This window comes from Linepithema humile, chromosome 1 (genome assembly GCF_040581485.1).
Source record: "Linepithema humile isolate Giens D197 chromosome 1, Lhum_UNIL_v1.0, whole genome shotgun sequence".
Classification (NCBI taxonomy): Eukaryota; Metazoa; Arthropoda; class Insecta; order Hymenoptera; family Formicidae; genus Linepithema; species Linepithema humile.
The window spans coordinates 7,555,135-7,566,311 of record NC_090128.1 but is presented as its reverse complement, the minus strand read 5'-3'; the positions used below and the strand labels follow the sequence as shown (position 1 = coordinate 7,566,311).

Genomic DNA, 11,177 nt, shown 5'->3' with positions numbered 1-11,177 from the left:
AGGTTGGGATAATTCAGGGGCTATCTAACGATAAAAGAACCCGGATTGTTTAATAAATGTTTTACACAACTGATATAAATTTTCAATAAAAATTTTATTTTGCGCCTGTAAATTAGGATTAGATATGTGGTAGCTTGCAAGCAGGGCTGTCGAGGCCATATAGCTGCCTTATCTTCATTAGAATACAATCTTTTTTGAAAAATTATATACAAATTAGTGTATATATATTAATAACATTTGAACCAAAAATATTTTACAATCTCGTCAGAAAAGATAAAAATAAATAAATGAAATATAAGATAGCCGAAACATCTAACATTAATCAAATTGTACGTCATTTTGTACCAAAAAAGGGGCTACATTCACAAATCTATCCGTTCCAACGAGTTACAACATAAATTGCCAAGTATTCTTAGCTTATGTGATATATTAAATTTTAAATACTTTTTCGTGTATTATAAATAATTGTTCAAGAATTTGTTCTTTGTACACCGAACAGAAAAGAACAATCTTTAAATCAATATCTTTTTGATACTTTATGTGAACAATTTTGTGATTCTCATTTTGATTTCCGACATCTCAATGTACGGTAAATACAAGCATTAACCCTGCCATATCTCACGTATATTATTGCGCGTATGTAGATATAAATACGTATAAAAAAGTAGAAATAGTTTACGATATAAGTATGCAAAGGAAGCGATGGAATGAATATCATGGTAGGTACGCTAGCATACCTATAAAATGCTACTTGTATAAAAAATCATTTCAACCTCGCTAGGTCGTTCACAGCAAGTCCCTCACGATTCAACGTAAAATAAATTATATTCGATATAAATGTCGTTGCACAAGGCACGCAATCCTGACTGCGTTTACTAGGAAGTAAAGAGAGATCGACATGGAATATAATTTTTAGAATCCCTTTGGAGACACCTTCTCTTTTATCTCAGCATGGAGAATCCTTTCACCCTTGTGAAGCGAAACGGTCTGCAGTGTATATAACGTGTGCTGCATTCCGGTGATGAGGCGCGTACCGGCGTACTGGCGTCGTTTTCCTTATCCCTATTCCAGGCGTGCCTTGGAGACTCGATGCCAAAAGGACTGTACAGTTTTGTCGGTGTGCGACCTAACAGCTGGCGGGATCGTGTTTGAGGTGTCTGCATGTTGCAAGGTGATTGCTGCTCCTCAAGTCTCTGACGTCTGCGCGTAGAATTTTTGAATTTCTATTCAAAAGAAAGGATTTTCATGTTTAAATGTCAATATTGCTCGATTTCATTATTATTAGAGTTTCTACATTTATCATTAACATTTATATGATATTTCTGACATATCTTTGATTTATATATTTACAGACATGCCTTTGCTTACAGCAAAAGTAAGGAAAATTTCTAAATAAATAATCAATTAAGGGTTCTCCCTGTTGATTTGTGATAAAATTGTCAAGTCTCTTTGATCTTAATCGAATCGTAACACAGACTAAAAAAATAGAATAGATTTTTTTAAGCTTATAAAGGTTCATTTAAATTTGCATAATTTTTACCTGAGATATTGTGCCGAAGGTGGTGCGCACAGAGGATATCGTCCTGGACAGTTTCTCGGCGCCGCTACGCAGTGCTCGTCTTGAATCCGCCGATACGTTGCCGAGGCTGATGTTGTTCCAAGCTCGGTCAGTGGACTCCTTGATCTTCGGAGGTTTCTCCTTCGCGCCGGTCGACGATCCTCGTTCTTTGTCAAATCGATCCTGCAGACGCTGGCGCAGATTACGCGAACTTCGCACCATCTCCGGCGAATTTCGCACGGCCAGCACCTCCCGGTGGAAGGTGAACGACACGCTGCGCGAGTCCGGTCGCATCTTTGTCACGATTTCGTCCGGCGTCTTGCTGTCTAACTCGCGATCCTGGAGCCTCCTCCGAGACAGATCGAACAACAATGTCACGCGATTACGGCCGTTGGCCAACCGTTCCCCAGTCCTTCGACCGTGATACCCAGAGTGACAGCTAGAGGGCAATCTCCCATAGCATTTCTATGGGATTCCGCGCCGTAAGGAGCAACCTGATTGGTGTATTTGACGCGCGCGACTATAGAAATGTCCACCGGAAAAATTTTCATTTGAAGTGGATGATAGACATCGAAGAAACGCTGTTAATTCTGGAATTATTGCTGCGTTAATTACACGGAGTAATTTCAATGGAAATTTCACAACGGTAAGTTTGTAATTTTAGAAAGCCTTGATGGTTTAATTTTTCTGAAGTTACATTTCTTTGGTCCAACATTCAGTTTAACCTTTAAAAACTGATAAGCGATTTTGCAATTGCAGTTTTTGTGTCAGCTTTCTTCTAAAAAATCACTTTTGCACATATTTAAGAGCTCTAAATCAAAAGTAGGAAAATCATTAGAAACTCATTTGGTTTCTAAAGATTAAAGTTGATTATAACAGCATTATTTGCATTTCTAAAGTATTATTCATACATTTGCATTTGTCACTGTAAAGTTTTCACATGTATTTTTTTAACAAAGATTATTTACAAAAAATATTCTAAAGGAAGAATTACAAATTTTCGTAACATTAGTGCTACCAAAGTGAATACCGTGGGGGAATAATATTGTGCATTCGTCACTGGATGTATATCACGTGACTTTGGGGACCGCCAAGCGGGGGAGGGTGGCAGCGTTGCCATTTGCCATCAGTTAGCCCGCGGTTCGCGGTCCGTGCGCGTACTGACAACGTTGCTTGGTACGACAGATTGTCGTCGTCGCGGCGCAGTGTGCGCGACACTCGTGTGGTCAAACACACCCAATGTTTGTGTTTTCGCGTTTCTCGTGATAAATAAATTGCGGCCGTCACGCGAGTAGTGTAACACGCGCACGTCACCGGGCGCGCCGCTAGGGCATGTAGTTATTGCCGGTCCACGTTGTCGGTGTCGGCTCGACGATTCTCGAGATGTGGACAACGACGAAGACCACTAAGTACGGCGTTGGTAAGTCTTATCTCTATACGCGAGGCAGCCTTGCTCTTCTATCCCTCCTCCGCTTTTGTTCCGGTCGCTCTCTTCAGAGCTGTCAAATTCACGGCGCGTCGAAGAGCGCGCGCGGAGTCGCGATAATCGCGAGATCGCTCGATGGCAGTATGACAGTTTATGCATACGATCTCGCGATTTCGCGTCCGTAAGCATCTTCGCTCGCGGCTGATCATTTCGGGAAAGAGAGGGAGAGAAACATCCACGAAATTCTGACGACGGGCGCGCTCGCTCTCGCTCGCCGGCTTGCGGTACATATTTTTCTGTATGCGTGCACTCTCACCATTGCGCGCGTGTTGGTGGCCCTGCGTGGCTCCATTCATGCATTGATCGTGCGCGCGAGTAATACTTGATAAGCCGAGCCGGCTCCAGGCCCCGGATTTCGACGCGCGACGATGCTTTCAGCATCCTTACTTTCGATAGAGCAGCGTGAGACGGGCGAAGACGATGTAGGTATTTACAATAATGCCATTTGGGAAAGCATGTAGGACATCGATGCGTGAGAATCGCTTATGATAACACTTCGCATGTCGTCGTTAAGTTTAATCTTGTACGCATTGGCACTTTGTTGAATTAGGTATTAGAATTGAGATAATTTCTTCCTTATGTATTACAGATAATAGAAAAGCGTGTGATTCATATCAATTATTATGTTTTTATTATCATGAGTGAAGCTAGAGTGTAGAGCGTAGGAAAACACACACACACACACACACACACACATAAAGAGAAAAATAAAAATTGAATATCCCAATATTTTAGAACGTCCAAAGTTATATTGGGTTGTGTAATAAGTAATTTTAGGATTTCCAATAGAAAACCTATTGAAAATTTCAAAATTACTTGTTACACAATCCAATAAAAATGAAATTGTCGGAAGTCGATTGATATTCATTTTTTAACAATGCAATAGAAGAACTGGAAATAAAGTTTCCGTTAAAAAATTTTAAAGTAAATAATCTGTCTAATGTAAAGTAAATCTCTATAAATAACATAAATTACGAAACCATTAAAAATATCAGAAAATATTCTTGATAAGAAAAATAAATAAAGTTGTATTTCTTGGAAAAAAAGTTGCAGATTATTTTCTACGTTTCGCGAAATTTACAAAATAATAACGCGCTGCGATATGAAACGGAATTTGATCGCTGGAATGCTACGTGCGAGGACGATTAGTCGTATTAAGTGGTTGCGCGTCTGCTCGAAGTTCTCTGACGCTGCGAAAAGTGCGCGAAGGCGAAGAAAGAGACTTCGACTTCACAGTCGAAATCAATTTACAGCGCGGCACGGCGATTTGACGCATTTTTTCGCGATTAATTAACGCTCGCGTTAATCCTCCGCGCTCGTCCGAGGTCGTTAGCGTTTAGTTAGGTCGTCTCAATCTTCTCGAAGCAGTGCAAGCGACTCTAATCCGATAAATAGCGTCTTTAATCGCAGATGAAGAGGCGAATCATCGATCCCTTAGTCTTCCGTTTTAATCGATCTCATCGTTGTTTCTTCAAGAAGCCATTTATCTGAAGAAGATGATAATTTCTAGACATAACTTTAACGGGATAAATATTTAGGAGAATAATTATATTTGGGAAAATGATTTAATATGCGTAACATTATCTCGATTTACTTAATTTAAAAATTCAGTGAACTTGTAATTTACTTCAATAAAATAGTTTAAAAATACTTGAAAAAAATAGTTGCGTAATTTACAAGAGCTTCCGTGATTTTTCTCGATATAAACTCGCGCAGACTGTGTATGTCAGCGACGCGATTAAAGCACAATCTTCCAATCTATCAATGTACAGCACTATTCACGCGGTCATGCCCCTATACATTATTTCTTTTTAGCGACCGTTGTAGATGTAGAATTGTGACCGCACTGTTTCTCTTTCTCCCTTTCGTCCTCTGTCTCTCTTGTGTGTGTGTGTGTGTGTGACAAGTCTGCAGATGCGTTATTGCTACCATTACCGAGACCCTCGTGTACTAAACCGCAAACGGCGAAGGCAGGTCCGTTTTACCTCGAAAACATCGGAAAAACCTCACTATCCATTTTTTACGATAACCTGCGGGCTAGCATTTCCAATACCAGTAGTTCTTAGCGAAGTTAAAGTTCTAGTATTAAATTTTATAATGGAGTGATATCCATCTCGTTGCAGTCCATTTTGGGATTGTTTCGACCTTTCAAAAATTTAATAAATATTGGATTGAATCGGTAAATAATTTTCTTTGGCAAATGTTAATGTAAGAAACGGAATTATTCGCGGCTCAATCCGATGTCTATGATTGTTGGCGAAGATGTAAAATATTATCTGGTATTATACAGAGAAAAATCGTGACAAATCTTATTGAAAAATAATTTTGTATTAATATTCATCCTCTGATGTTCTTTCACATGACAATTATGTCAATAAATATCGCATGTACTCGCGAGACGTTACAACGCAACCGTTGCCACTTTTGAAACTATTCAATCGCATAAATGTTAATATTAGTATCGGTTATCTCTCGCAATGAATGACGTTATCGGTGCATTTCCTGCCGACTCGCCTTCGCCGTTTGTTAACCGCATTTTACGCGCGCAAAAAGCTCCTTGTAATTCAAGCAGTTCACTACGGTAGATGTAGCACTGGCTTTTGACATTTTACGATCGCGCAGTAAAGCGGCATTTCCGTTGCGAAAAATGTGCAACGTTTGCCTCTCGTTCGCGTCCAACGAAAATAGTTGCTGCAACATTTTTTTAAACGCAAGAATTTTATTGCACTCTTCCTCGTTGACTTGCGACTATATTTAAAATTTATTTACACTATCTCGCACTAGAATTTTTTCATTTTTACACATTTATTATAATGCAGTATATAATTTTAATGTACTTGATATATGTATTTATGAATTTTTAAATCGTACTCTACGAATATTAGCTTCGAAAAATTTTTCTCGAGAGAGAGATACATATAAAAAAAGGAAGTCCTGTCACGAGGGTCCAGGAGGCATTATGATTTCAGATGTCATTGTTTATGTCTTCATTTCGCGACCCTTTCGAAACGGCGTACCCTTATCCAGTACCGACATTATTGATGTCCAACACCGGCTTCGCACCATGTGATTCTACCACGTGTGTGCGTGTATTAGTGGGAGAGAACTAATGGTTCCCTTGTGCGAACCCATCTTCTCTTACAGTATTATTTATTACCTTGCTCTATTATACATATATAATTTCATTTCCGACAAAGAACGGAATATTCTCCCACACAAAAATAATATTCTCCTCCTAGAATATTTTAAATCTAGATAAACATCGCAAATCCTCAATTACATTGCGATTCAATAGCGTTAAAAATATATTATGTATATTTAGTATATTTTTTTGTATAATGCTCGTCACTTTTTGTTTCTCATTTCTTCATATTCTCATCGCTCAAAATCAACATATAAATTTTATATTTTTGTGTGTTACTTATACGGGAGACATTTTAATGCTTTGAGAGAAAGAGAATATAGGGTCGCAGAAAGAGCGGAAAATTCGGGAAAAGGAACGGTAGAACAGCCGCCAGACCTATGCCTGTGGTCCCCCTACGGTCGCAAATGTTTCGTACGGCCGAGAAAGGGAGTTATCGATTTAATTCCCCGGGAAAAGCTATGGGGGAAAGCCGCGCGACACGAACACTTCGCGATCCGTCCTTTGTTCGTTGCCGCGACGAGAGCAGAATTTTGTCAGAGCGTGATTTTGGAATATTCAGATAATTTTATAATTTACTGCTATAACGCTGTAACTAATATAAAAACCTGTGATCTCTATTTTTCCAAATTCTTTTGCTCGCCATATGCTCGTATTATATTTATTTTTACGTTCTTATATTTCATTTTTATTTTCTTACTTTTTATTTCTCTCCTATCTTACATTTTATTCTTACATCTTATTTTATTATATATATATATATTTCTTACTTGAGAAAAATTGATTCTTAAATATACATTGTATTTTGATGACACGTTAAGTCTCTGTACTGAAACTGTACTGAAACATAAATTAATGTTACGAATTTTCAAGTCGTTTAAATGCAAAATTTAAATGTTCGAGGAAGAAAGCTGTTCGGCACAGTAGCCTGTTATGCGGGGAAATTTTCTATTAAGGCCAGGACAGACTGTGCGGAATAGTCTGTCTGCCATCCGGTGACGCAAAACATTCCGCGTATAAGTGACATTCTATTGATCGCGCTATCTCTCTTGTGGCAAACACGTGCCAGCGCATATTGTCGCGATTCTTTGCCGACAGATCACAGCAAAATACCTCATTGTTATTGTCAGACGAAAAAAAGAACTCGCCGCCTACCGTTACCGTTTCGTTCAGCAATGGTTTCGTGCCATTGATTCACAGCGACAATTCTTCTATTATCGCGATTTCACAAATAACAAGTATACAAATCTACAGAACATTCTATCGTATTATTTTCGCTTGTTTTTATTCAATTTCTTAATTGGCAATCAAATAATTATCATATAAAAATAATGCGGAATAACGCAGCAATAAGTTAAAAAGAAGTTTTTCTTTTTTTATCGTATTTCTCAATTCTAACGTACGTTCTTTACATCTCTTTCATTGCGATGTAATTAAAGTTTAATCACGCGTGATTTAATTTGGCATCTACATTGACTCCAAATTTAGCTGTTCTCTTAACATGTATTGAATTCATAAAATTATTGATCAGCTTATATTACTTCCGACCTTAAACGAGCTTCGCGAGATTAAAATTTAATTCAGGTTCTCATTGGCTTTATGCTGCTGCTGCTGCTGCTGCTTGCAAATCGCATTACGCTGTATCCCGCGGACGTTCGCGCTTATTATTCCGCCGTGTGCCGTTTTACCAAATTTCATGACGCATACTGCGATCGATACGCGTTTTCCATGAATGAATATCGCTGCACGGGCATTGTTCGCGATAGAAAACGGGCGATTCACGCGACGCAGCAACATCTGCAGCTGTCGAAAATTGTGCCACGCTGTCCTACGCACTTCGCTCGTAGACAGCCCAGTGGGCGAACAAACGCGTAATGCCAGTTAACGTATACAGGATGTCCCGAAAAAGGCGAGTGATGACATCCTGTCCTCGGTGCAATTAGCAAGTTTCTATCTTCGGAAATTGAATCGCAAACATCGGCTCGTTAATTCCGCAATATCAATTATTAGAGCATAATAATTAATAACACAATGCACATTGCACAAGTTAACATTTTGGAAATCATGTACTATATTAATCAGTTTCGATAAAAATATTATTGAAAATATGAGGAAATTATCGGATTGGATGTGCTGTTAAATTAATCGGATAATTTGTATGTTAAAATAAATAGAAACATCTCGAATTAATTTTTTACTGAAGAAATATCGATTCTAAATATCTCTCGCCACTTTCTCGACACACCCTGTATACCTACGCGTAAACCCACGAAAGAGCATACCCATGAGAAAACGCAGAAAGAGTTGGAGAAAGAGAAAGGGAGGGCGGGAGAAAGAGAGGCGGCGAGAGCGACGCGCTCATTGAGATGCGTCTCGCGTGCGTTTCTCCGGCGGCAGAGGACCGGAAGCTGGCTCGTCATACGTGTATCGTCACGCGTATCCGGTGCCCCGGAGTCGGTTTATCGGGGCTGACAATTCCAAGAAAGAAACTTAAAGCGCCAATCTTCATAGAGACATATAAAACTGATAAAAGCTTGTCCGATAATTGTTAACACGTTAATAAGAGACACACAAATGCAACCACACAGATACAAAATCACTTAAAATCTATATCTCTGTAAAGATAGAATCTTATCGTTTTCAATGATACTGATCGTCACAATGACGCATTTGTGACTAAAATAATTAGTATAACATACTGCAATCATATTTCTCTGTTCATATCAAATATAATTACTATAATTTTTCTTTCTCTGCGCTGTTTTAATATAATATTCAAATTAATTGTGTCTCTAGCCGTAATGAAGACTCGCGTTTTCTCATCGTATCGAATTATTCTTCCTTTTTTATTATCCTGCGTCAATTTATTTTGCCAATTTTATCAGACTTGAGTGTTAAAAATATATAAAAATTGAAATTTATGCAGGAATGAAAATTCGAATGATCTGTTGCATGTGTAATGTCACAATTTAGTACGATTGCAGTGAGGAAGCGGGAGTTTTGTGACAGGTGAACGTGATCGGGTCATTTTTCCGTACAAATGTACGCTATTAGGGGTTATCAGTCGCGAGGAGTTAGTTTACACACGGGCGGTGTAACGAGATCTAGTTAACCGGTGAATGACGGCGGCGGCGGCGGCGGCGGCGACCGGCGCTCGTTAAAAATATCACCGCGTCACATCGCCGATGCCGGCAGTTCACAGAGATAATTGTCGTTATGTTCTCTTTTTGCAGCCGTGTACAACTGGCGAGGAGACACGCGCTATGGACTACCCCTTGAAATCGGAGAGACCGTGCAGATCCTGGAGGAGTGCGCGGGTACGTAATCTGACACCGATCTTATCTCTCACTTTCACGAGCGATCGATATACTTCAAACCGATCGCACGTGGCATGTTGCGGTGTTGCGTTCGTTTGAAGTCGAGGGAAGTTGTAAAGTCACAGGAAGCGTGATGATATAATGTAATTGCGCGTTCTGGCTCATCGAAAAAACGAATAATAAAGAATTTTTGCACTCCGACACTGCCGCTTTGATCTTTCCTTCTGTTTAAGACGTTTTATAATTCAAAGAAATAATTTTCACGGATTAATTATCACCGTATCTTATTTTTTAAACTGCCCACCATTAATTATCAACGTACAGTGAGCGATCTAATTGAGCGAAAATTGCGCTAATTTAGAACTTGCCGAAATTATCTTTGCATTGATACAAAATTGTTATGTTAATTAACATTAATCCACAATAATTAATTGATAATGCTGCTTTTCGTATCAATTGATATTCAGTGTATTCAATGTATTATATGTATTATCGCCTAAATTAATGCAATTGCAAATTGTGGATTACACGTCTGTATCGCATCTCGTTCTTAACATACACCAGACACATTAAATTATCGCGTTGCATATCGAATGCAATTCGACGAAATGGGATTTGCGTCGGTTTCAGGCTGGTACAGGGGCTTCTCGACGAAGAATCGCGCGGTGAAGGGAATCTTCCCGAGTTCCTACGTGACTCTGAAGCCCTGCAAGATCGACAATGAGGGCCTCTTCGAGTCCGTTATACCATTGGAAGACCCGGTTGTCCGGGAAGTCACCCTGGTCCTGCGCGAGTGGGGTGGCATTTGGAAGAGGCTGTACGTGGTGAGTATATACACCTCCGCACTTCATTTCTCCCGTCTGTCTTCCTCTCCCCTTTCTCCTCTCGCCCCGCAAAAAATCTGTCTTTATACTTCATAAAGGAGTACTTCACCACCATTATTAAAAACGCGATCGATGAGGAGAAAATTGCAACTCTTTCATTCGCTCTTCATTTTCTGCTCGTTCTTCCGTTCATTTTAAACTTCTGCATTCGTATCTGGCATTTATATCTCGATACCAATAAAGTTCTTAAATAAATATTTATCTTTTATTTGAATCTACATCTAGTCGTTTGATTTATTTTCTATGAAAATTTGCAATTTTCTTAATTAATTTTCTACTTTCTACATTTTGTAATCTAAAGTCAGCCGAACAGATAAAGGGATCTTGTAACATGTTTCTTGCCGTGTTTCCCGGGACACATAAAACTTTTTTAATCACTCAAAACGTAATCCCGCGCACTTATCCTGTCGCAGGAGCGCGAGGAGTACAAATTCAACGCGTTGCGCAAGGTGATGCGAGAACTGTTGGAATGGCGACGGCAATTATTGCTTGGCACCCTCACTACCGATCAGACGCGGGAGTTGAAGCTGCGGATAATCAATAAAGTGGACTGGGGGAATCGGTAAGTCGAAATGAAGTACATGTACTTTTCATACCGAATTCGCGGCACGTGCCGCCGAAACGTGACAGGATCGAAAACTTCTCTCTTTCGTCATATGTGTTTTTGTATGAAAGAGATCGATTTATCAAGGTGAGCTCCCTTAATTGCTGATCGATCCGTGTTGCTCTAACTATAGCACATCGATCAGAATAAATGCGTGATAAAAAAACTACTCGTTTTATAAAACTT

At 39.3% G+C, this 11,177-nt stretch overlaps 2 protein-coding genes across 5 annotated transcripts in view; one reads left to right on the top strand and one right to left on the bottom strand.

Moving 5' to 3' along the window:
* Positions 1 to 75: 75 nt before the first annotated feature.
* On the bottom strand, positions 76 to 2,164 carry LOC105679681 (uncharacterized). The gene is made up of 2 exons (XM_012379852.2): positions 1,541 to 2,164; positions 76 to 1,223 (listed from the first exon to the last, which is right to left on the bottom strand). Exons 1-2 carry the CDS (start codon positions 1,850 to 1,852, stop codon positions 942 to 944), a joined length of 594 nt encoding a protein of 197 aa, XP_012235275.1. The 5' UTR covers positions 1,853 to 2,164; the 3' UTR covers positions 76 to 941.
* Positions 2,165 to 2,608: 444 nt separating this feature from the next.
* The window catches only part of spg (dedicator of cytokinesis spg), a 51,188-nt gene continuing 42,619 nt past the window's right edge, over positions 2,609 to 11,177 (top strand). For 2 of the 4 annotated variants that reach the window (XM_012379839.2, XM_012379838.2), the window contains exons 1-4: positions 2,609 to 2,978; positions 9,420 to 9,503; positions 10,134 to 10,327; positions 10,801 to 10,949. In XM_012379839.2, the coding sequence (XP_012235262.1) occupies positions 2,942 to 2,978; positions 9,420 to 9,503; positions 10,134 to 10,327; positions 10,801 to 10,949 (464 nt within the window). In that variant the 5' untranslated portion in view covers positions 2,609 to 2,941. The remainder of the gene's footprint in view (positions 2,979 to 9,419; positions 9,504 to 10,133; positions 10,328 to 10,800; positions 10,950 to 11,177) is intronic. The other 2 variants (XM_012379840.2, XM_012379841.2) reach the window with 2 other exon arrangements.

What these genes read in the sequence shown, in the direction of transcription:
- LOC105679681 (XM_012379852.2), bottom strand. Translation starts at nt 1,852, where the DNA reads ATGCGACCGGACTCGCGCAGCGTGTCGTTCACCTTCCACCGGGAGGTG. An exon ending in CCTTCGGCACAATATCTCAG is followed by an intron (nt 1,224 to 1,540) that starts GTAAAAATTATG and finishes TCTTTTGAATAG; the next exon opens with AAATTCAAAAATTCTACGCG.